Raw genomic sequence first — 25,529 nt, 5'->3', positions numbered from 1 at the left:
CCAAGTGGACAAAGAAAAAAAAACAGAAACATAAACATATGTCCAAGTGGACAAAGAGAAAATGACGGAAAGTAAATATGATGAAATGATAAAGTAAAGCGATAAAGCGAGAAATATAAAGAGCGGTAATATAAAGAGCGGTAATATAAAGAGCGGTATAGTAAAGGTGCGGAAATTAAAGTTAGTTGTTAAATGTTAAAGATAACCATCTTGAAACTTGTCAAGTATGTTATCAAAGTTAGTAGGAAGACCTATGGTGAGTGAATGATGTACTCGGATTTAAATTCAATGGGGTTTATCAGAAGCTTGATAAAATCATAGCGACTACACGATAAGAACCTCCACAAGTCTTAAATCAACCGCATACAATTCTCTTCCATATTTGATCTTTTTTATTCGGGACACGAAATATTGCGCTATGTTAAGCAGATCGCCAAGTGATTTATGTAGAAATCACCCTACAACGAGGCCGGTCAAAACTTTATGTGCTAATGCATGCGAGAAGAACGATATGTAGATCGCCTTCCGAAAGCAATACCGCACGAAAAGAAAATAGGTAACGATCTAGTCTTTACTAAGAATCCATAAGAATTCTCAAAGTATTAAGACTTTCATCGATCAAAAGAAAAAAAGGAGAAGGAGAAGATAAAATGCATAAAGATAATCAACTCACATTATCATTAATATCATTCATCTAATATTATGGATTTGGTTCTTTCAAACCTATCAACATCCTAGATCCAATGATATTAATGAAATGGAGGAAGAAGAATAAAATTCACAAAAGATAATCAACTCACACTATCATTAATATCATTCATCTAATATTATGGATTAGGTCATTTCAAACCTATCAACATCCTAGATCCAATGATATTAATGAAGTGGAGGAAGTAGGAAACCAAAACAAGCATAAAAAAGGCAAAAAACCACATTCTGCCAGCAGGAAATCGATTTCATGCAGAGGGAAATCGATTTCCATAGTGCAGTTTTCAAAAAAACAAGTCACGCTCAGCAGGAAATCGATTTGAGCCTTAAGGAAATCGATTTGACCAGTGCAAATTTCAGCAAAAACAACATTTAAAGGCATAAAACTTGACTTAAGCAAACATACAAACACCTTATGATCACATATCAATTGGAGCACGAATTTTCCATCAAATCACCATCAAATAGGACCAATATAGCATCAAAGATGCATCACACACAAGCACAAAAGATCTACATCTTAGAATTGAGAAATTTACCAATTCTTGAATTAAAGTGTTGAAGTAGCTTCAAGAACAAGCACAAAGTGTAGATCCTTCAAGTATGGAGATGAACAATCAAAGAAAAGAGTGAAATGTAGGAGGCTTAGTTCAAAATTAGTAAAATTCAATGTGAACCTTACTAATCTTATGAAAATGAACTTTGGGTGAGGGTTTTGGAAAGAGTGAGAAATGAATTTGCAAGCAATTTTTTGGCTCTCCAAGCTTGAGAAATGAATTTGCAAGAACTTTTTTGGCTATCCAAGCTTGAGAAATGAATTTGCAAGAACTTTTTTGGCTATCAAAAGCTTGAGAAATGAATTTGCAAGAACTTTTTTGGCTATCAAAAGCTTGAGAAATGAGAGAGTAGAGGGCTCTATTTATAGAATTGGAGCAAGAGTAGTGGCAAATTGGTCTTTTTGTGTTTGGTGATTAACTTGTGTTTAATTGGTGATTAAAGTGGCAATTAAATGGTAAAAATGGTAAAATGAGGTTAAAGTGGGTTTAATGAATGAGTTAATTTTGATGAGGTGGAAAATTGATAAAATGATCAAATAAAAAGGTGCCAAAATGATGTCAAGCTTCCCTCCTTATATTTTTTTGAATTTTGCGCACAGGAAATCGATTTCCCACAGGGGTAAATCGATTTCCACCTTCAAATTTTCAAAAACTGTTTTCTTGCACTGTTTTGATTTTTGCCCGATCTTTCACCTGTAAAATATAAACAAAAGAGACAAAACATATATTTTTTTGATTTTTAATTAGTATAAACAAATAAAAGGCTATAAATGCTCAATAATTCCCCTCAGAGATAATCACAGTATCAAAGATAAAGCTTCACAATGGTGCTCTTGATTGACGATTGAATGCAAATGATGTGTGATCTTAGGGTCAAAAATTGGGGTATGACAGCGTCAAGTCAATGCACACCCTATCATACGCGCATGCAATAAGATGTCATATTTCCAGGAATCTCATCCATTTTGACACCGGTGCGTAAGCGCCCAACCAAGGAACAAGAGCTTCGTTAACCGCTTCAAATTTAGATTCCTCTCCATATAACCGCATGTACGAGTCTTTATGTATCTTCAACTCTTGGATAAGTTGATGACAGGCAAGAGTATGGCTATCCTCTCCATTACCAAGCAACCCCGAGACGGCCAGGTAACCGCAATTACCGTCCCCCACAATATTGATGATGCGTTCGATATATTTGTACATAAAAACCAGCATCTCTTCAATGAACGAAATTTTCGGTGGAATAGGCATCTCTTCGACGATTGGAATTTTTGGTGGAATAGATGTTGGAGGCGGTTTGCTTATGCGAGCTCCTTTGTTTGAATTTGTTTGAGATTTTTGAGATTTAGGAGTCGGTGAGTCGGGAAAAAGTTTATCGACGTGCTCACAATACGAAGGAGCCCATGTGGTCGAGTTGTCATTTAATGTAGGCTTCGATTTCTTCAGAGCACCCTTTGTCTTAACCAGTTGAGAAGGCGCTTTCATGTCAGTTGTTTCGGGATATCCAATCTTCCGCAATTGTTCTTTGATGTGGATTTTCATGTTGTCACCGGCCTTCAAAAATCTCTATTATATCGCTTCCAATTCGGAAGTAATAGAGATATTCGATTTTTCTCCTTCGATGCAACCATCATCATTATCATCATCAAAACTAAGTCTTTTCCAATGAGGGATAACTTCGTCCATTCTTATTGTCTCACCTAGTTTTATCTTTTTACCAATAACTCACGCACATGGGAGACCATACGTTTTAGAAATAGTACAACCACACTTTTCGCTATAAGAACGTACAACTCCACCTCGTTTTGCCTCGTGAAAAATATAGTTCAACCCGGCCCGAGACACATTGTCGATCAATTGAGAATAAAGTATGTTGTCCTTGAATCGATGTTCCAACATCGTAATGCTCCGAACAAATGTGGTTTGTATCTCATTGTGTTGGTTTTTAATCATGAGATTTACGGAGTCTCAATCTCGACACAAGTCACCCTTGCTATTAACCAACAAAATTTTCAAACTAGCATGTGCCGACTCAACTCTGTTGGTGGTTGTATTCCCAAGATGTCGGATATTATCAGTCCACGCACAAACAACCTTCTCCTTCACCTTATCAAGAATGGTGCTTTCAACATATTTCAATAAATCAGGATACTTTTCACACACTTTTCGAAACTGAATGATGGAATCGACATATAATACTTTTGTCAAAAAATTTACAATTGATAAGTGCCAAAATGTAGTTATTTTGTGTATGTAAATAGCGGCACTTATCGATACTTTTTGTTAATACCGTTTGAACAATTCTCCGTTTTGTGTATATTTGTATCGTTTGTGTTTTATTACGTTTTCGTGTAAATATGTACCGTTTGATAGTTTTGTTGTATTTTTGTAGATTTTTCTGCATTGTCTGAGCCTCGAGGAATAAAGTGTCGAAGACACGGCTGCGGACACGTTTTGAAGAAATAAAGCTGTTGTTCTAGTGTAGCTCGCGTCGCGCGCTGGAGGGCGCGTCGCGCGCTGTAGGAGAAAAAGAAATAATTCAGGCAGAAGCTTGGGCGCGTCGCGCGCTACTAGGGCGCGTCGCACGCTATTAGGGCGCGTCGCGCGCTCTAGGGCAGTTTAGTACATTAAGTGATAGGGCACGTCACGCGCTCTGCGATTTTTCAGTTTTTGTATAAATAGCTTAGAACATAATTTTTTAGGTTTTTATCATCCATTTCCCCCTTGGAGTGGCTCTGATCCATTTTTGATAGTTTAGAGGCTTAGGAAACACTATTGGGTGCTATATCATGTGGATTGGCTATGGATTTGTCTTGATTGCCTTGACACGGTGAGATTTTTCGATTCATTTTCTTTCTTCCCTATGTTTCATTCCAATGGTGGGTTTTGTATGTATATTTCTACTCTTATTGTATGTACATTTGTCGATCTTGGGATCGTTTATATATTCTCTTTACAAATCATCATTGTTGTTCTTCTTGATCTTTTTGCTTAAATGCTTTGGATTTGTGTTGTTGCAGAAATAGACACCGTAGATCTTGATTAGGAATGATAACTGTTAGTTTCTAGATTGCAGAAATGGATTTAGGGCTAATAATCGCAGTGGGTGTCGAGTCTAATGCCTTCGTGTTGTTTGTGTCGGTGGAGAAATCGATGATGTGAATAGTACAATCGAGCTTTCGTCGGTGTTGCAGAAATGGACACTGATGTGGCGTCTCGACTGATGCCTGGTGATTTTGATGCGTATTGTGAGTGTGTTACGATATGATCTTCCGATTTAAGTATTCGACGGGTAGAACGAAATGCAATTCCATAACTATTTCTCTTAACCTATTGAGATTGTTTATTTGCTTTTATTTACTTTTCCCGCATTTACTTTTCCACACCCAATCATGAAACTTAGAACGCGAGATAGTTGAACGACAGTTTTTCTCACCAATCTCTGTGGACTACGATACGATATAACCTATATCACCCGGTAATAAATAATACCTATTACTTTTTGCTTGTCGCTTTACCGCTCTAACAATAATACGACTCCATGCATCCATTATTTGTTCAACAATCACACCGGGCTTCACCGATTTTCCACCTTCGATTTCTACTTGTTTCGTCCCTACCGCGAGTTTAACCTTACTTCTCACATTACATATTATCTGATATTGACAAAGTAATGCGTTAGAAGGAAATACCTTTGCCACCGCATTCATCAATGCGGTATCGCGGTCCGTAACAATTGCCTTAGGCATCTTGACTTGTTCCTTCAAAAATGACCGACACACCTCTAATGCCCATGTAAAATTATCCTTTTTTTCGCACTCCAAAAAAGCAAAAACAACCACGTATGTCTTGTCGGTGGAGGTAACACTGACCATCTCAAATTATGGAAGTTTATATTTATTAGTCTTGTAGGTAGAATTGAGAATGAGCACTGTCGAAAACATGTTGAATAACTTTATCGAATCCGGATGAGTCCAAAAAATATCTCAGACCGTAACTCCATCGTCGCAAGTTTGGTACCGTGACACGTATTTGTTATCATCCAACAATTTTAACAATTGTTGCATCTCACTTCTATCTCTCTTATTCGCCTTATTATTGCGGTACCAGATGTTATACACTTGCCTTATATTTGATACGTTGTCGGGTTCCTTCCGTTTCAATGTGGCAAGTATATTTTTTGGTTGGACAAGATTCAAGGATATGTCACTAATACATGTCTTCTCTTCTGATTTGAGCCGACATATACTAGAATGACCTTGTAACTTTAAGCACAAATCCTGGTTATGCAACCCACAAATAACACTAAATTTCTACTTCTTGCTAGCCAACATATAACCACAAATTTTAAATGGAGACTAGCATTTTCTAGTACTCATGTCGTCTCTTTTAAACTTCCTTAGAGGAGTATGGTATTTCCCGCTTCTTTCGCACAACATTGTTACGAAAACGTTTCTTCTTGTCGCACCATTATCCGATATTCCTATTACTACACCATAACCAAGGTTAGTTGCATTCCTATCAGGACAATCCCTTTTGAAGTGACCAAGTTTATGACAAATAAATAATTTTAACCTTAAATTGTCAAACCTCTTTGATTTAGACATCTCTTTACGTTCAATTCCTTCTCTTGATTCACTTAAACCTTCACCACTATCGTTAATCTTCAAATCTTTCATATTTGAAAATTCTTTGAATCTCACAACTGTTTAAACTTCATCCAAACTATGACATTCCTTACCATAAATAAAGACATCCTTAAAGTGCTCAAAAGATATGGATAATAATCTCAACAAGAGTAGGGCCTTGTCTTTATCATCAATCTTTACCTCAATATTCTTTAGATCATCAATGATCTTGTGAAATTTTGTCAACTCCTCCACTATGAATTTATTTCCTTTGCCCCATAAGCGCGCCACTTATTGTGGAATTGAAAGGTTCAATCACATTAAGAAATTTGATGTGTAGGAACAAAGAACACTGAAAACCAAAATAAATTGCCTTTAATAACAATAGCTCTTAATGCAATATGACAACAACTTAATTTGGCAGAAAAAATAAAAGACTAGAAACATATTAACTTGTTTATCCAGTTCTATCAAACGATCTACTCTAAGAGAGAAATTTGTTTTCCGATTCACTATACTTCCAAGAGTTGTTATAAAAGATTACAAAAATGAGTTACAAGAAAATAGGCACCCAACTTCCCAAGGACAAACTCTATATTCTGCCAAAGTATTTTCCAATCTATGCAATTCTCTATATACGAGTCACACATGTCGAAGGTGTTTAAAAGTATTTCTCAACCCCCCTTAAATATCTCAAAGGATTTCTCAAATTTCGAAATACTCTTAAATATTTACATCTGCCTCTCTGAGATTATTACTAGGATTTTCAAATCCTTTCACATGCCTTTAATTCTTAAGTTTTAAAGGTTTAAAAGACAAAAATGATAGAAAAACATGTTTTGAGATTATAGAAACTAAAAATTAATGCGGCGGTAAAGTCGGTGGCGGGGCGCGATAGTGAGTTCAACTTCGGCAGACGATTCAGTCCGCCAGATGTTAGGTTTGATTTTCTCAATTTGCATCTATTAGACTTTATTGATTTTTGATAATAAAATTTTAAGTTTGTTATAGATCACATGAGTTTCAATGGTTATAAATATTACCCTCTAAATTGATTTAAATTTTACATTGAAATTGGCTCGGATCATCTACACTCTCGAAATTGATTTAAATATTACTCTCGTTTACTATTAACTTTTTTTAGTTACTCAAAGTCACATGTGTGTAAAAACATAGAGGCCTTTGAATTAAAGTAAACGGCGGTGCACCATGCATTTACCTACCACTCACCAACATGGTGTGGAATGGTGGTGGTTGTTATGGTTTTAGTACAAGTAACACTTGGATTTCATTTATTTATTTATTTTCTAAAATATAAAATTTTGTTCAAAATCTAATTAGTCAATGGCTGAATAAGTAAAAGTAAAAGCATGTGTCAATCACTTGAACAGATAATTTGGTAGCTGTTAAAACTCGTTTCAAGACTTTAGACAGAAGTGCTGTACTTCTAAGTGGTTCTTTTTCTTTAATTCAATAGTAGTAGCTAAGAATAGTGAATCACAGTATATCTTTAAAAATGTGTCAAAAATGGTGGATGAGGTAACTTTAGTCAAAGTAAAATGAGTGTAAGCAGTTAATTTAGGATTTAATCTTTGACAATATTTATTTATAATTTATTAATATAAATAAATTATTAATATTTATAATTTAATAATTTTTATAAAAAAATTAATTGACCATAAAAATTGCCTTACATGTACTTTTTAGAATATTTTGACAGAGTTTTTTATTCATTGGATTCTAAAATGAATCTTAATCCTTTTTTAGTTCAATATTTAAATTATTCTTAGTGATCTATCAACTTTAGATAAAATGAAACAACTGTATTGATAATTTCAAAGCAGATTTTCGTAAAATCGAGTTTCTAAGGCTCGACATGCAATCTTTAAAATTTCTTTAGAGAATGAAGATTACTCCCGTCTTGAAGAGAATCAAGTCACAATTCCACATTACTTTAAAGTTACAATCTTTTTCACTACCATTGACAAACAGTTACAAGAGTTGAATGAGAGATTTAATGAGCAAGCAATGAATTTGTTAACCCTTTCTTGTGCTTTGTCTCCTAAGGATGGATATAAAGCTTTTAATATTGATACTATTTGTTCTTTAGTTGAAAAATATTATTCTATGGATTTTAGTGATCAAAAGAATAATAATTTGCAATTTCAACTCTAATATTTTCTTTTTGTTGCTCATCAAGCATCCAACTTGAATAATTTATCAACTATTCAAAAATTATGTTCATGTTTGATTGCATCTGAACATGCTGAAACTTACTTCTTGATTGATAGACTACTTCGTCTTATCATGACTTTCCCATTTCTACGGCCCCAACTGAGAGGTCTTTTTTTGCAATGAAAATTATCAAAAACAAAGTTTAGAAACAAGATGGATGATGGGTTTGTAGGTGATAGCATGACATATATTGATAGGGAGATTAGTACAAACATTAGTTCTGAGTTTATTATTGATGATTTCAAGTCACTCGGAATGTGTAGAGCATTATTGTAAGGTACTATTAAGTCATATAATTTATTTTCTTGATAATTAACTTTAAATATATTTTAACTTAAATGTTTTATTTAATATTCTATTTACATTTTATTAATAATTTTTTATTTTACGTTAGCAGCCATCTAAAAAAAATTTATCTAGCTCCGTTACTGCACAAAATGCTAGACAAATCTAATGCAACAATGAATGTTAGAGAGTTGTGACACATCAATATATCATTAAATATATCATTAATGATGATGTTACATATTCATAAAAAATGGTGGAAGATTAAATTATTTTAAAAATTATAAGAAACAAAGCCAAAAATTCAATTTTAAAATGATAGCTGGTGTGAAAATAGACTGAGTTGAGGTATATTTTGTCAAGTCTGAGAATGTTCAACTAAAATTTCAAAGCTTAATTCTGGTAATGACATATCAAATGTTTGTTGTTAGGATTAAGCCTAATCTTTTCGAATGTATGAATGATCTAATAACCTACTTAAAAGTCTATTTTATTTGAACATTTACGTATAAACAATTCAACAAGTGTTAAAATAGATTAGCAAATTAAAATATTAATTAGACTAAATGGTTATTTGCATTGACTTTTTGAAATTTACCTATTAACATATATTTTTTTGATACTATTTGTTTGGAAAAATTTAAAAAAACAACTTGTGACATTATTTATAAAGTTTTTTCATCTTGTTTTCATAAACTTTTCTAGACAACTAAAATTTATTTTTGTATTGAAACTGGATTAGAAAACTGAGAATCTATTAAGTCGCACACGGAAAGCTCTGCTAGGGTTTTTTGGAAAATGTCAGATCCACCACCGGTGCCGTCACTAGAACCAGCAGCAAACTTGGCTGTTTTTCCTTTGTTTGATGAGGAACAAAGGAAGAGTGAAACAAATACCAACAACGGTAATGCAGCACCAACAGATGAAGGCAACAAGAAGGTAGTATCATATAAAAATATGGTTACTGGCGAACTTGATGAAAATATGCATACTGATAATGACATGGAAGATGAGGAAGTGGAAGAAAGCTTTCATTTTGACTTAGATGGTATGAAAGTAGAAGAGAATATGGAAGGAGACTATGAATGCCCTAGATTTGTATTGTCGGCTTGGGAAGAGAAGAGAATACACAGACCATGGAGGCGGGGCGTGATAGTTAAACTGCTTGGAAGAAGGATTGGATACAAGGCGCTCGAGACTAGGTTGAAGCAGATGTGGGTGCGTAAGGGAATTATTAACATCATTGATTTGAGCAATGATTACTACTTGATAGCGTTCACACATGAAGAAGATAAAAATGCTGCACTTTCAGAAGGCCCGTGGTTCATATTTGATCACTACTTAACGGTCAAGGATTGGAGCCCAGACTTTCATCCGGAAAATGATTCCATTGAAAACGTCGCGGTTTGGATTAGAATATCTGGTCTTTCGATTGAGTATTACGATCCAAAGGTGCTGCGTTTCATAGGAGATCGTGTGGGGAAGGCAATTAAGGTCGACAAGAACACCATTCAACAAGAGAGGGGAAAGTACGCCAGAATTTGTGTGGAAGTCAATCTCTCAAAACCTCTTCTGGCAATGTTTACTATCAAGGGAAGGAAGTATAAAATAGAATACGAAGGTCTCCATCTTTTATGTCTGAAATGTGGGAAATTCGACCATTACAAAGAGGGATGTCCGATGCAATCTCATGGCCAAACTCCGTCGATCCACACCCAAGGCTCAGCAGAAAATGGTAGCTCCAAATCCCAGGTGATGCAGTTTCAGGAAAGACAGGCAACAATAAGGAAGGAGGTTTCAGATGATGACGGACCATGGCAGGTGGTGCAAAAGCATAGGAGGGGGCGGAAGCCGCCGGATAGCAAAAAAGGAATACAGGATCCTCAATTTAATGCAGGGGGCGTAAAACTAGGATCCAGATTTTCTTTATTAAGGAAAGAGGTGGGAGAATCAAGTGGAGTTGATAAAGTGCATGAAAATAGGATGGAGATAGAAAAGGTAAAACCAATTATTTTTCAGGCAGAAAATGATAAATATGGGAAGAATATATTGGAGATTATTTCTGGGGCAGATAAAGGAGGCGACGTGCATGGGAAAAAAATAGGAAAGATGGATATGATTGGCTCAGGTAAGGGGAATACGGCAGACAAAAATAATGAAGCATTAATTGCCTCCCTGACAGATTTGACAGTTAGGGATAAGGGGATAACAATTAATGAGGAGATAAAAAGTGGGCCCGATGGCAGTGTTATAGGATTGGCAAAGGAGAATAAAAGCAATAAAGGGGACAGGAAAACACGTGGAGGCGAAGGAAAGGATAAGACCAAGAAACATTTTGGAGAGATGAAAACAAATAAGAATTTGACGAAACAGTTGCGAGCACGTGTGGGTGGGGCATTTAAAGGAAACAATAATGTACCAATTACAAAGAGCATAGAGAAACTTTATGAAAAAGACAAATCTATAATGTTTTTGGAAGGAGATGCCATGCAAGTTATGAGGAACAGCAATTCTACAGGAAACACAAGTGGAAAAAGGAAGGAGTATGATCATGTGATAAAAAATGCACCATTCAAGTCTGCCTGGAATGGGAAACCAACCAATAAAGACAGTGATTTGAACAATAATGGCAAGAATAGTCATCCACCGGACATAGCATGCACCAAGCAGGGCCAAAAACTTTCACCAAATGCAAGTATTGATGAAAGAAGAATAGAGGTTTTACAAGAAGCTGCAGGGGACATCAATTTAGAGGAAGACAGGGAAATGGAAGATGAGATTGCTGGAAAGGATTCTGATGAGTCAAACCAGTAGATTCAGTGGCTGCTTTCTTATTCTTCTAAGTAGTGTTATGATGAATACAAACAATAATATTATTACCTGGAACTGTAGAGGAGCATCAGGAAAAGATTTTTATCGCTATGTGAAACATTTCAATGATGTGTACAAACCAATCATCTTGGTTATCATGGAAACCAGATGTGATCCTCATCGAGCTGCAAAGTCACTAAAGAAGATAGGGTTTGATGATTATGTGATCAACAGTAACAATGGTTTTGCTGGCGGCATTATAGTGGCTTGGAAAACTGGTGAAGTGCACCTTCAGCTGGAAAGATTTGAGGAGCTATTTATTCATTTAAAGGTTAAACAGAATAATGGGCATGAGTGGTTGTTCACAGCCATCTATGCTAGTCCTAATGATATCAAAAGAAGGCTCATATGGGAACAACTCAAAAACATGGCTATCAATATCCACCTTCCATGGCTCTTAGCAGGGGACTTTAATGATATCGCCTTTGCAAGTGGAAAAAAAGGCGGTGTTCAAGCTTCTAGTAGGAAGTGTAAAGTTTTCAGGGACAACATCGAGGAATGTAGCCTTATGGATCTTGGTGCCTATGGACCAGCTTATACTTGGCGTGGGCCTATTTTTCATGGAGGACAAAGAATCTATGAGAGATTGGATAGGGCTCTTAGCAATGAAAGTTGGAGATTGGAATTCCATGAAGCCATAGTCAATGTTTTATCCAGAGTGGAATTCTCTGATCATCATCCACTCATGATATCGCTGACGGGTAATAAGCATATGAGAAGCCCTAACTGGTTTCGTTTTGAGAGTGCTTGGATGTTGGACGAAAAATACAAAGACCGTTTGTTGGGTATCTGGAAGAATGACGAAGACTTGAAGAGGAATCTTAATTTGGTGGAGGAAGATACGAAGGACTGGAAGTGTAATACCTTAAACCATATGCAAAAAGCAAAAAAAGAAATCATGGTTAGATTGAATGGTGTGCAAAAAAGAATGTATGGTCATTTCAATCAAAGAGCAATGCAGAGGTTAGAGAGCAAGCTTCAAACTGACTTGGCTAAGATCCTTAAGCAAGAGGAACTCATGTGGTTCCAACGTTCTCGATCTAAATGGCTGGCAGATGGTGACAGGAATACCAAATACTACCATCTTAAGACAATCACTAGAAGAAGGAGGAACAAGATAGTGATGCTCAAATCTAGTGATGGAGGCTAGACAGAAGATGTTGATCAAATTAGAGACATGGTGAATAATTACTATAAAACTCTTTTTGCCGAGTCAAATAACCTGGAGCGCTGGAGAGGTACGGATATCACCTTCCCTAGCGTTGACATGCAAGCCATTAATAATATGGACAACCTTGTTGGTCCGGAGGAGATTAAGAAAGCTTTTTTTGACATGAAGCCATGGAAAGCACCTAGCCCCGATGGTTTCCCGACTGGATTCTATCAACAATCGTGGGATATTGTGGGAGAAAGTGTGAGTAATTTCATCAAGGATATATGGCACAATCCTGAAGAAGTTGGTTCTATAAATCAAACTGATATCTGCCTTATCCCTAAGGTGGACAACCCATCAACAGTCATGCAATTTAGGCCCATATAGCTATGTAACTCGGTGTATAAGGCTATCACTAAAATTATTGTGCAGCGATTAAAGCATCACATGAACACTTGGGTGTCTCCCTACCAAACAGGTTTTGTTCCTGGGAGATCCATCCATGAAAATGTTATGATTGCCAAAGAAGCCATGCATACTATGGAGAAAGCGCGAGGAAAGCAAGGATATTTTGCTATTAAGGTGGATTTATCTAAAGCTTATGATAAGTTGATATGGAAATTCATTGCTCGTGTTCTTCAAGAAATCAATATTCCTATTAATTTGATGAAGCTGATCATGTACGGAGTCACTAGCGTGGAGACGAATGTAAATTGGAATGGTTCGAGGAGTGATTTTTTCCGTCCCCAAAGAGGTATTCGACAAGGTGACCCCTTATCCCCATACCTATTTGTTCTTTGCATGGAGAAGCTAACTCACTTGATTCAGATGGAAGTCATAAACAAGAATTGGAAAGGCATAAAGTTAGGTAAACAAGGGATAGTTATATCTCACCTTATGTTTGCTGATGATTTATTGCTGTTTGGAGAAGCCAATGACAAACAGCTGAATTGTGTCATGGAAACTTTAAAAATCTTCTGCGAAATGTCTGGGCAAGAGGTGAGCCACGAGAAGACAAGCATACTCTTTTCCAACAATGTTCCTAGAAGTATGAAAACTAAACTGACCCAGCGATCTAAGTTTAAAGCTGTTGGAAAGTTTGGAAAATATCTTGGAGTGCCTCTTAGTGGCAAGAGACTTGGTAAGAAGGACTTTCAGTATGTGATGGATCAAATAACTTCAAAATTAAGCTCCTGGAAACAAAATACTCTCTCTCTCTTGCAGGAAGAATAACTCTTGCAAAGAGTGTGATTGAAGGAATCCCTCTTGTCGCACGCTCGCGAAAAATGAACAGAGTCGCCACCAATATATTTATCCCATAAGGGAAAGGAATATCAGAAAACCTAACAAAGGAAGGAACAAGGTCTTGCGACCAGAGAATCAAGGTACGGGAGTCGGTTACGCAAGGGGAAGGTATTAGCACCCCTCACGCCCATCGTACTCGATGGTATCCACCTATGCTTGTTTCTATCTAAAGGGTGTATAACTATGTCTATGTCTAAATGCGAAATGAATGCAAAATGTAGGGAAAATAAAGAATTGTACTCGCACGGGCCCTACCCCGCTGCCTACGTATCCTTTTCAGGAATCAGAGTTACCGTAGCTCGGCTAAAGATTTTCTGTTTGTTTTTGTGTTTTTTAGTTGGGCGGCGTTAACGCTCACGCTCTTGCACAAGGGGACAGCCTAGGATGCAATGGAGCGGAGATAACTTGCCCTTAAGAAAAGAGGGAAGAGAGAGAGAATTGGTTTGTATCTTTTAAGGGTAATTCCATGATGACGATAACCCACTACAAGGCTTCGCACCACTTCCTTACTTTTGTCTTAAATCTGAACATTTATTAGTGTTTTAGGTGTTTTTGGTTGGTGTTTTTTAAGGGAATTTAATTTGTGACTTAGATCATACCAAAAAGAGTTTGTTTTGCGTATTTAGAGAACGCACATCGAGGCCTACGCCACAATCGTTTCTCTAAATAACGGTTAAGAAATACATCGAGGCTTCACACCTCAGTCATTTCTTCTCCGCTAAGTAAAGGAAATACAAAAAGGAGTTCTTTTGTGAATATTTAGAGAATGCACATCGAGGCCTACGCCGCAATCGTTTCTCTAAATAACGGTTAAGAAATACACCGAGGCTTCACACTTCAATCATTTCTTCCCCGCTAAGTAGAAAAGAACATACATCGGGGCCTACGCCCCAATCATTTCTTTCCTACTATGAAATGTAGTAACGGTATGATCTTCATCGATATTTATTAAGTATTTTAAAAAGTTGAAAAGAAAAAAGAATGAAGAAAGGGAACTACTTCTAAATTCTAATCTAAGTTGTTATTCTAGTCTAAGTCTAAAGTTAACATGGTAATGGGATAGATTCTAAGAGGAGCTACAAATGATATTAATAAAGTAGGCCTAAAATATGGCCAAAAGTCAAGTAACAAAGTCACAAAAAATTATACAAAAATCAACATGGAAATGATACAAAAGCAATTCAAACATTAGTACAAAATTATACTAAAAAACTATTATTTTTCATGAGTTTTTTATGAGAAGATTCTAAGACTAAAATTAATCCTAAAATCTACTAAGAAGAATCATGATTTTAGTTTTATTATCTAAAAGATCTAGAACAAAATTATGTGCATAATCCTAAGTGAAATAACCTAAAAATCTATTTATTGAGTGAGTCAGGGGGGTTAGACAGAGAATATGGTGCAGATAGCAAAGTCAGCGCAAAGCCCAGGGAAGGAGGCCCAGGCAGAGTTTTGTTCACCCCATTTTTTTTGTGTCACAAAAATGGAGCACCACGGGCCAAAGGGGGGTGTAACAATGAATTTCGCAAGGCCCAAGATGTAATGATCCAGATTTATTCAGATTTTTATTATGATTCAAAGTTAATCCTAATTACTATCCATTAACCACATTAATCCTACATTAATTCAGACTTTATGCTTACTTAGAACCTTATATCCATTAATACATTAATTCAAAAAAACAAAAATAAAATTAATCGGAATGGGATTTTTAGGGTTACCCAACTTGTGACGCATCAGATTCTGAGGAGCTTCTTCTCCCTCACCTCGTGAAAGCGCGGCAGAGTCTTCTCCTTCTCCTCTCCATTCGAAACCACCGGCCACCTCACGGCAACAACAAACACGCGCGTTCACCTTTATTCACACTCTCGTCTTATCTTTCCGTTCGCTTACTCGTGGTTTCAACAACGAAATCCAATGCCAATCGGAGAAGAGGTAGAGGCCTAACGATCGGAGCAATCCCGACGACTGTTGATGAGCGCTGGTGGTCACATGAAGGATATCGTGGCGGAGGCTGCGGTGTGAGTGACGCTCCGGTTACAAAGAGCTGAAGAGGAGGATCGGAGAGTGCTTTATGCAGAGAAGGATCTTTTCTCGTTCTCCTTGTTGTCGATAACTGAAGTTGTTTCGTGGTGATTGAAGAACGAATCGATGATGATGAAGAGATTCTTGAATCCGAAGTTTGGTTACAGATTTGGTAGAGGTGAGTTTCCTCTTCTTTCTGTTACATTCTCTTTCTCTGATATTCTGTTACAAATCTTTCTTCTTTTTCTATTGGTGAATATGAATGATGAAGAAGATTGATGAAGTGAGGAAGTGGTGAAGACGTGTGCGATGATGAAGAATGGCTGAGAGAGTTGCCGAGAGATTGAAGAGGTGAAGAGTGAAGAGGGAGAAGATGAATGTGCTTGAAGGTGATGCGTGTGGGAATGAGTGTGTGGATGATGAAGATGGATGAGGCAGGGTATGAAAAATGGTGGTGGAGTGGAGTGGAGAAGATGAATGGAGATTATGGATTTTTGAGAGAGTGAAGATTCAGAGAGAATGAAGAAGTTTATCAATTGGAGGGAACCTTGTTATATAGATGAGAGGTTAGTCAAGTTCTGATTTTATCTGTTGAATCCTCCTCCTACTTTTCTGTTATTGATTCTGAATAATTCTGTTAGGTAGTTTAGAAGTTTGTTAGGTTAGTTATAGTTAGTTGTGATTCTGTTATGGACTGTTATAAGGTGGTTAGAAGGATATGGTTTAGTGAATCTGTTTTGCTATGGATGTTAGTGAAACTGTTAGGATGTTAAGTGGTTAGGAGGTGAGAAAGAGTTACAAACTGTTTTTCTGTTAGAAATTGGTTTTTTTCTGTTATGAGCATTTAGTTACAAGGTAGTTAGAAAACGGTTGAGAGGTGGTTAGAGAATGGTAGTTCTGTTAGTATGAGATTAGTTATATGTTGTTACAGGACTGTTACAAAGTAGTTAGTAGCAGGAGGTTGTTATGGGATTTAAGTTGGTTTGTAAAAGTTAGTTACAAAATTGAGGAAGTTGGTTACTGATTGTTTGGATGCAGGTTTATGAGGTCAGGACTTTTTGAATATTTGGACATTGGGTGCGGGGCTGGTTAGAAGTTGGGTTACCATGGGCTGAATTGACATTGTGCTTAGGAATAAAGCTCCAACCTGTAAGCGGTTTTTTCTCATTTTCTGTTAATTGCAAAAACTGAACTGTTAGTTAAGAACATGTATGATAAGCTGCCCTGATTGTTGTCTGTAGATTATGAATGAAAGTCGTGGTATTTTGAACTGTGTACTGGTTTATGGTAATTGTTAAGAGATGATGATGTATGGCTGGGTCGTGGTTGATTTAAGTGTATGTATGAGATTATGGCTGGAATTTGAATTGAATTTGTGGTTAAAGTATATGGCAGTTTTGGAATGATCCCTGAGCTGATTTTTGAATGGTGCTGGTTTTTTTTATTTGATTTGCAGGTATGAAGAAATGAAGATGGATGCAGGTGTGAATTGTTGGTGATTGGTTTTTGTGATTGGCTGGTGATGATGCAGGTCAGGAGCAAGCTTTAGACAAAGGTATGGACTTGAAACTGACTTGAATTCTATGCTGGCTGCTCCTTTTTTGAATGAAAACAAGTTGGTGACTTGTGTCACAATGCTGTATGAGTTTGGCAAGTATAAAAACTGATGGAAGCTTGCTGTCTTTTTAATGGCATGTATGTGTAGTGGCTGTACATAGATATGAACATGTGTGTATTTGATTTTATAGCTTCTTTTTTTTTAATGCTGAACCGATGCTGAATTTGCCATATTGTCTCGAACTCGTTTGCACTTCTCTCGGTGAACTTTCTTTCTTTTGAAATTGTTTTGATCATATGCCTAGGCTTTGCAACAGGGATCATTGTGAGCATGTTGAACTTGTTTGGATTAGCCCTGCTGAATGGTTTTGTATTTTGATGTTTGTACAGGTCTTCTTTTGATTTGCAGGTATCAGCAGGCTTTGGTGTCAGTTTTGGCTCTCATGCATATTGACTCATGGTTATTTGGAGGCATACTTTGGATATGAGCAAGACATAAAGATTGGTGTATATGGAAGTGATATCATGAAACTGAAGTAGCAATGGCTTGATGGAAACAACTGAATCTGACTTGGAAACAAGATAGGGCAAGGATAGGTGTTGACTTTGGTCAACTGTTTGACCAAAAGTCAACGGTTGACCAAAAGTCAACTGTAGGTCAAAAGCTTGATTTTCTTGTATTCTTTGTAACTGATTTTGTGTATTTCCTCTTGACATAGTGATGGACTTGGATGTATAATAGAAAGCATATTTTGTATGGGATTTGAACGGATGTGAATGGTATTTTGTAATGAACATGTGTTGGTATTTTGTAATATATAACTTGTGCGCCTTTGAATGTAATCTGAGCACCCTCTCCAATCCTTGTAATCTTGAATAAATGAATCCAAATAACAACCTTGATTCATATGTAGTAATTGGTCCCAAAAGAGGGAATCCATAAGACTTAGTCAACATATGACTAAAAGTTCACAGTGACCAAAATGACTTCCCAAAGCTTTTCTCCATGATGTGTAACAAATATCCTGACCAATTGACTTATGGTATGAAACTCACAGCTAAACTTGAGTTGCAAACAAATGGGTACTCCACTCTTCATGCATAGATGGAATCCTGCCCTTTAAACTCAATTGATGCCTTCAATCCATCACCAATGATTTTAATGAACCAAGATTATTTTTTAATGAATGAATGCATGATGTGTTAGATGACCTAATGGAGGTATGTACATGAATGCAAAGCCTAAGCCAGTTAGAAATAAAGGGGTAGGACAAATTTGGGGTATGACAGCTGCCCCTATTTAATCGTCTTAAACCTGAAGGTGAGATTGATGCTAGTCTTTCGAACCTTCAAGGTGGAAGAAGATTAAATATCACAGTACCAGAAATTTGTCCCGAAAAGATGGTATGAATGCTATCCTTATTTTTATTTTGATATCCGCTGGGGAAAGAGAATTCTCTTTTTGTTTTTTTGGTGGAAGAATTTACAGTGGGTAATGGGTTGAACGGTGATAGCTTGTAACGTGGTAACGGTGCCAATACAGGGTTTTCAAAGAGAATGGTGGTATGAAACAATGACCGAAAGGAAAAAGAGACCTCGTGCGGTTTACGACTCAACGTCAGGACTGAAAGGAATAAGATCTCGTGGCGATCTATGACTCAACATCGAAAGAAGATCTCGTGGCGATCAACTTGTCAACAGGAGAAAAGGGAATAAGATCTCGTGGCGATCTTATGACTCAACATCGAAAGAAGATCTCGTGGCGATCAACTCGTCAACAGAAGGAAAGGGAATAAGATCTCGTGGCGATCTTATGACTTGACATCGAGAAGATCTCGTGGCGATCAACTCGTCAACAGAAGAAAAGGGAATAAGATCTCGTGGCGATCTTATGACTTGACATCGAGAAGATCTCGTGGCGATCAACTCGTCAACAGAAGAAAAGGGAATAAGATCTCGTGGCGATCTTATGACTCAACATCGAAAGAAGATCTCGTGGCGATCAACTCGTCAACAGGAGAAAAGGGAATAAGATCTCGTGGCGATCTTATGACTTGACATCGAGAAGATCTCGTGGCGATCAACTCGTCAACAGAAGAAAAGGGAATAAGATCTCGTGACGATCTTATGACTCGACATCGAAAGAAAATCTCGTGCGATTTTCCATACTTTGGAAAGGAATAAGATCTCGTGGCGATCTATGACTCAACATCGAAAGAAAATCTCGTGCGATTTTCCACACTTTGGAAAGGAATAAGATCTCGTGGCGATCTATGACTCAACATCGAAAGAAAATCTCGTGCGATTTTCCACACTTTGGAAAGGAATAAGATCTCGTGGCGATCTATGACTCAACATCGACTCGACATCGAGGGACAAAAGAAGACATTGTGTCAGACACTCATCAGAGATTGAAGATACCTCGCATCGGCACCGTGGTTGGAAGAGATTTGAAATGTAGTAGCAGATATCAATCGGAATTTGTAAGGACAACCTTTTGTGTGGGGATGTATTATTGTCTTGACTGGGTGCGGATTTGTATTATCTGGCTTATGCTTTGTTATGCATGTTTGAATTTTTCTATGGCGTAATGATCCGCTTTGACGGATACGCTACGCTTTTGAGGATGCAATGTTATATGCAGTGAACACTATATGCAGGATGCCAAATAAAGGCATTGATGAGGTAAACACCAGGGAGAATCCCCCTAGTGTTAAGGACCATGTGGAGGTGCCAATAGGCATTGGACTTTGATTTGTAAGATGCACTTTTCTTTGACTTGAAGAATGATTTCTGACTTCTCACCATGTGCCACTGCTTGGAGGATTTTTAGCTTAAGGAGATTCCCTTGATTCACCATACTGGGGATGAGAAATCCAGATAAGGAGCCTTGATTAGGGAAGTAGGACAACTCCTAGGAGAAATAAACTCCTATATTTGAGGAATGGAACAAACTCTCGGGAGAAATAGACTCCGTGCTTGGGGAGAGACCAAGGTTCCAGGAGAAATAAACTCCTGTGGTCATGGAGCGACAAAAAACTCAGAATTGTGCCCCAAGCTTCGTGACTTATGGAGGAATTTGCCACAAAGGATCCTTGGAGAGATTTGTCAAATCTCGACGTAACTGCCCCAGATTGGTTGAACTTGAGGGAGATTCCTTGACACGATTGCCCCAGATTGATCAAAGCTTGAAGAGATTTATCGACATGATTGCCCCCAGATATGCTGAATTTGAGAGGCCAAACCTCGATTCAATTGCCCCTGATTAGGTACATCTTACTAGAATCCTCAAGCTTTCTTTGTTTTGAAGTCAAACAAACATGGAAACAACTTTACCACACTCAACGGAGTCTTCAAACTCTTCCCCTCATGGTAATCAAAGAAAGCATTACTATTCATGCCCAACGGAGTTCTTTGGATATCTTACCCCTTGATGGTCAACATTTGAGATGATTAGCTTTTCCTTCTCGGAGTTCTCAAGTCTCTTGTACTTTGACATGATCGAGTTACCTACTGATTCTCATCATGGTAATTTCCTTGATGTTAAGCACATATTTTGTATGCAAAAGAATGTTAATTCTAAGAATGATGATTCTAATGCAAAGCCTATGTTAGTCTTGAAGTTTGTAAAACTATTTATGAGGTTGCGACCTTTTGTGACTGAATCACTAGTTGACACAACCTCAATTTTTGTGTATGGAAGATAAAGCAAAAGTACGATACCAACATGGATATGAGTCTCGCTTCATTGAGAGTCAGTTAAACGCTATCTCATCGGAGTGCGCTTTCAAAATAAACCCTACTTCAATTAGGACTTTTAATGGTTGTAACTTGGCCGGGTTCACGGTTTTCAGAAAACAAAGGATTTTAAGGCTCAAAATTATTTGTACCCACCCCCTTCGTGATGTTCTCCATTCCTATGTTCAATTAACTCGACATGAGTGTTTATCCCTCACAAGGAATTTGGAATGGTTGAGGAATCAATGAGGTTCTTTGGACATGGCGGTCGCTCACCTTTTATTCTTCTGATTCATTGTCACACGACTTTGTTCTTGCTTGGCACTTTCATCGTCTTTTTTTTTATGCTATTTTCTTTTCATCTTTTTTATTTTCATTATATTTTGCCATTTTTTTTTGCTCTTTTTTTTTTGAACAAGTCGTGTGACCTCGCTTAGTCTTTGATTCGTTGGAGGTGATTGCGACCGCCTCACTCCTTTGATTTGATGAAGCATTACCATTGTGGTATCGTCATCTATTGATCTCTTGATGGAATAAGGATAATCATTGCGGTTTTGACATTCCTCAACCTTTTGAAGGATAACCATTGTTGTATCCTTGGATGCATACCCTTTTGGTGAGTTTTGAAAGCTCGATCAAGTTAAATGAACACTACCCTACCCCACGGTTAAAATAAGGGTTTTTGTGATTAGCAAAGAAACTCCTACTTCAAGGCTCAAAGGGGTTAACGAGGGTCTATCTCCCTTATATCTCCGGTGTTTGGGGATTTGAAACAATGCCTGTACATCCTCAGTAGGGTTTATTCAAAAACACACGATTAGAGATTTTGCATTTTTATTTTTCATCATTCTCCCTCCGCTCTTTGCCTAAGCAAGCGATTAGTAAAGTTGGTATCGTAATGCCAAAAACATTTTATGAGTGAAAACGAATGGATTTCTTCAAGACAAACATAAACAATGTATTTTATTTTCATTCAGAAATTAACAAGTTTTTACATGCTATAAATGCTTAAACAAACAATGAAATGTTACAAATAAGAATGCAATAAAGAAACTAAATGAATGCCATTGTTGAGGAGACTTGACTCCGTCTGGACTTATTGATCTTGAATACTTTTTGCAATTCTTTCCAAACACTTCGTATTACTTCAAAAGAAAACCTCAACGAAGTCACCCAAGAGTTGTAAATTTTTGCCTCACTTTAGGGATTCGAGCAATGCTAGTGATGCAATGCTCAAGATAAGAGTACGTCTTGCTTATCCCTCGTGCGGGAGCCCCAAGCATAGTTGCTAGAGTAGTAATCGCCATCATAAATGGAAATAATCTTGTATGGTCTTCAAACTCAAGAGAGCTACTTGTGGTGAAGAATACCCAATACTAGAATCTTAACCAATTGTGATTCCAACAAACGAGGAGACGAATGAGCACAAGGCAAAAGAATCACATCAATTTGCTTCTCGTATTCTTCTCGTCTCTGTTAACAAACGGTGGCCACCGAGAAGGAGATCTTGAGAAAAGGCAACTGATATATGAAGTAGAACCTTGAGAATGAGAAGCATTGTGAAGAACACTGTTGATTATCACACGGAAGAAGATTCTGACGAAGTCACCCAAGAATTTGTAATGCTTTAGGGATTCGAGCAATGCGAATGATGCAATGCTCAAGATAAGAGTGCGTCTTGCTTATCCCTCGTGCGGGAGCCCCAAGCAACTTCCACACATGTACAGGAGATGATTATCAATTTAGCTTCAATATCCATCATTAGGAGTGAGAGTGGATGATCCTTGCATTTCTTGATATCAGGCATTAGGCACAAACCAACAACATATGAATCAGTAGAGTCACGACTTTTATGGTTTTCAATCTTCTTTCCAAGAGGTGGAGCCTTTTGTCAATCTCACTAATCGGAAACTTGAAGACTTCAATTTCCCAATTGTTTTCATGATGTGTTTCCTCCTTAAGAGTGATAGGAATCTTAGCTATGCTTCAGACATTTGAATCCATAAGGCATTCTCTTGAGGTGAGATTAACATTTGCATTTGGCTTCTAAGGAACTTGTCTCAACTCTTTGTGTCTAAGAGAAAAACTTGAAGAACCTCCATACATTGATTCATGTTAATCCCCATTTCTAGTCTCATCTCAGTCAAAAACCTCACGGAGTTGTTCCATAGTTGATCTCGGAGCTTGTGGCGGTGAGAAGTCAAATCTGTTGTTGATCTTGGAATCTGGATGGAAATGGCCCCATAAGTCTTTGAAAGAACCATGAAATGCATGATAGTATGAATGCATGTTTCATTTATGAGAGATCCTAAAGTCTTTTCACGCACTTTCATTCTTTTTTTTTTGTATAGAATATCTTTTCTTTCCTTTTTGCTTTTCTATTTCCTTTTCTTTTACATATCTTTTCTTTTCTTTTCTCCTTTTTTTTGGAAATAGACTTTAGGATCTTTCATAAATGGAGTGGACAAAGCAATGATGTTATGCAATGCAAAAGCATGGGATCCTCGGTCCATATAATCTTAGTAACCACTGTACAAACTTCTGAATAACTGATACAGGTCAAATATCACAGAATCAAAGGTCCGACACCTTTTTGAATACCAGGAAGACCAATAGTCACCAACAGTACCTGTCATGTATATCCCTCCCCACTCACAGGTGAATCTAGGCCAGGGTAAGGTCATGAAACGCAGCATACGGTCCGCTCGAAGATAAGCATCATCACAGCGCGGATGCGGGTGACGATAATACCTCCGTTTGAAACCACTACTCTGCTCGTAGTCACATGATCCATCCCGAGACGTACACCTCGAGACAAACCATGCTCCCACTCTATCCTAGGGTACCTAAAGTGCACTCATAGCCTGTGTATTGGGCCTTTTACCTCATAGAATCATCCCCACCCAACCTGCAAGCAGAGAAAATATGTGGCCCCCACGGGGACCCATAATATAGTCCAGATGCATGCGGAAAGTAAACATGATATGCAAACAGGAAATAGGCATGATATACAAACATATATACAGAATGTAAGCACATAAACAAAACAAAGAAACACCCAATAAAAGAAACAAACAAAGGCTAGGATCGACTTGCTTAGGTAATCCCCAGCAGAGTCGCCAGCTGTCGCACGCTCGCGAAAAATGAACAGAGTCGCCACTAATATATTTATCCCATAAGGGAAAGGAATATCAGAAAACCTAACAAAGGAAGGAACAAGGTCTTGCGACCAGAGAATCAAGGTACGGGAGTCGGTTACGCAAGGGGAAGGTATTAGCACCCCTCACGCCCATCGTACTCGATGGTATCCACCTATGCTTGTTTCTATCTAAAGGGTGTATAACTATGTCTATGTCTAAATGCGAAATGAATGCAAAATGTAGGGAAAATAAAGAATTGTACTCGCACGGGCCCTACCCCGCTGCCTACGTATCCTTTTCAGGAATCAGAGTTACCGTAGCTCGGCTAAAGATTTTCTGTTTGTTTTTGTGTTTTTTAGTTGGGCGGCGTTAACGCTCACGCTCTTGCACAAGGGGACAGCCTAGGATGCAATGGAGCGGAGATAACTTGCCCTTAAGAAAAGAGGGAAGAGAGAGAGAATTGGTTTGTATCTTTTAAGGGTAATTCCATGATGACGATAACCCACTACAAGGCTTCGCACCACTTCCTTACTTTTGTCTTAAATCTGAACATTTATTAGTGTTTTAAGTGTTTTTGGTTGGTGTTTTTTAAGGGAATTTAATTTGTGACTTAGATCATACCAAAAAGAGTTTGTTTTGCGTATTTAGAGAACGCACATCGAGGCCTACGCCACAATCGTTTCTCTAAATAACGGTTAAGAAATACATCGAGGCTTCACACCTCAGTCATTTCTTCTCCGCTATGTAAAGGAAATACAAAAAGGAGTTCTTTTGTGAATATTTAGAGAATGCACATCGAGGCCTACGCCGCAATCGTTTCTCTAAATAACGGTTAAGAAATACACCGAGGCTTCACACTTCAATCATTTCTTCCCCGCTAAGTAGAAAAGAACATACATCGGGGCCTACGTCCCAATCATTTCTTTCCTACTATGAAATGTAGTAACGGTATGATCTTCATCGATATTTATTAAGTATTTTAAAAAGTTGAAAAGAAAAAAGAATGAAGAAAGGGAACTACTTCTAAATTCTAATCTAAGTTGTTATTCTAGTCTAAGTCTAAAGTTAACATGGTAATGGGATAGATTCTAAGAGGAGCTACAAATGATATTAATAAAGTAGGCCTAAAATATGGCCAAAAGTCAAGTAACAAAGTCACAAAAAATTATACAAAAATCAACATGGAAATGATACAAAAGCAATTCAAACATTAGTACAAAATTATACTAAAAAACTATTATTTTTCATGAGTTTTTTATGAGAAGATTCTAAGACTAAAATTAATCCTAAAATCTACTAAGAAGAATCATGATTTTAGTTTTAT

The 25,529-nt window shown here is 37.3% G+C and overlaps 1 protein-coding gene across 1 annotated transcript; it reads right to left on the bottom strand.

Annotated features, from left to right (window-relative positions):
• Positions 1 to 2,204: 2,204 nt before the first annotated feature.
• On the bottom strand, positions 2,205 to 2,807 carry LOC131650368 (uncharacterized). The gene has a single exon (XM_058920081.1). It carries the CDS (start codon positions 2,805 to 2,807, stop codon positions 2,205 to 2,207), a length of 603 nt encoding a protein of 200 aa, XP_058776064.1.
• Positions 2,808 to 25,529: the final 22,722 nt, after the last annotated feature.

The sequence above is a fragment of the Vicia villosa genome, linkage group LG2 (genome assembly GCF_029867415.1).
Source record: "Vicia villosa cultivar HV-30 ecotype Madison, WI linkage group LG2, Vvil1.0, whole genome shotgun sequence".
In the NCBI taxonomy this organism is placed as follows: domain Eukaryota; kingdom Viridiplantae; phylum Streptophyta; class Magnoliopsida; order Fabales; family Fabaceae; genus Vicia; species Vicia villosa.
Note: the sequence above shows the minus strand (reverse complement) of the source record. Positions and strands in the feature narration are given on the sequence as shown.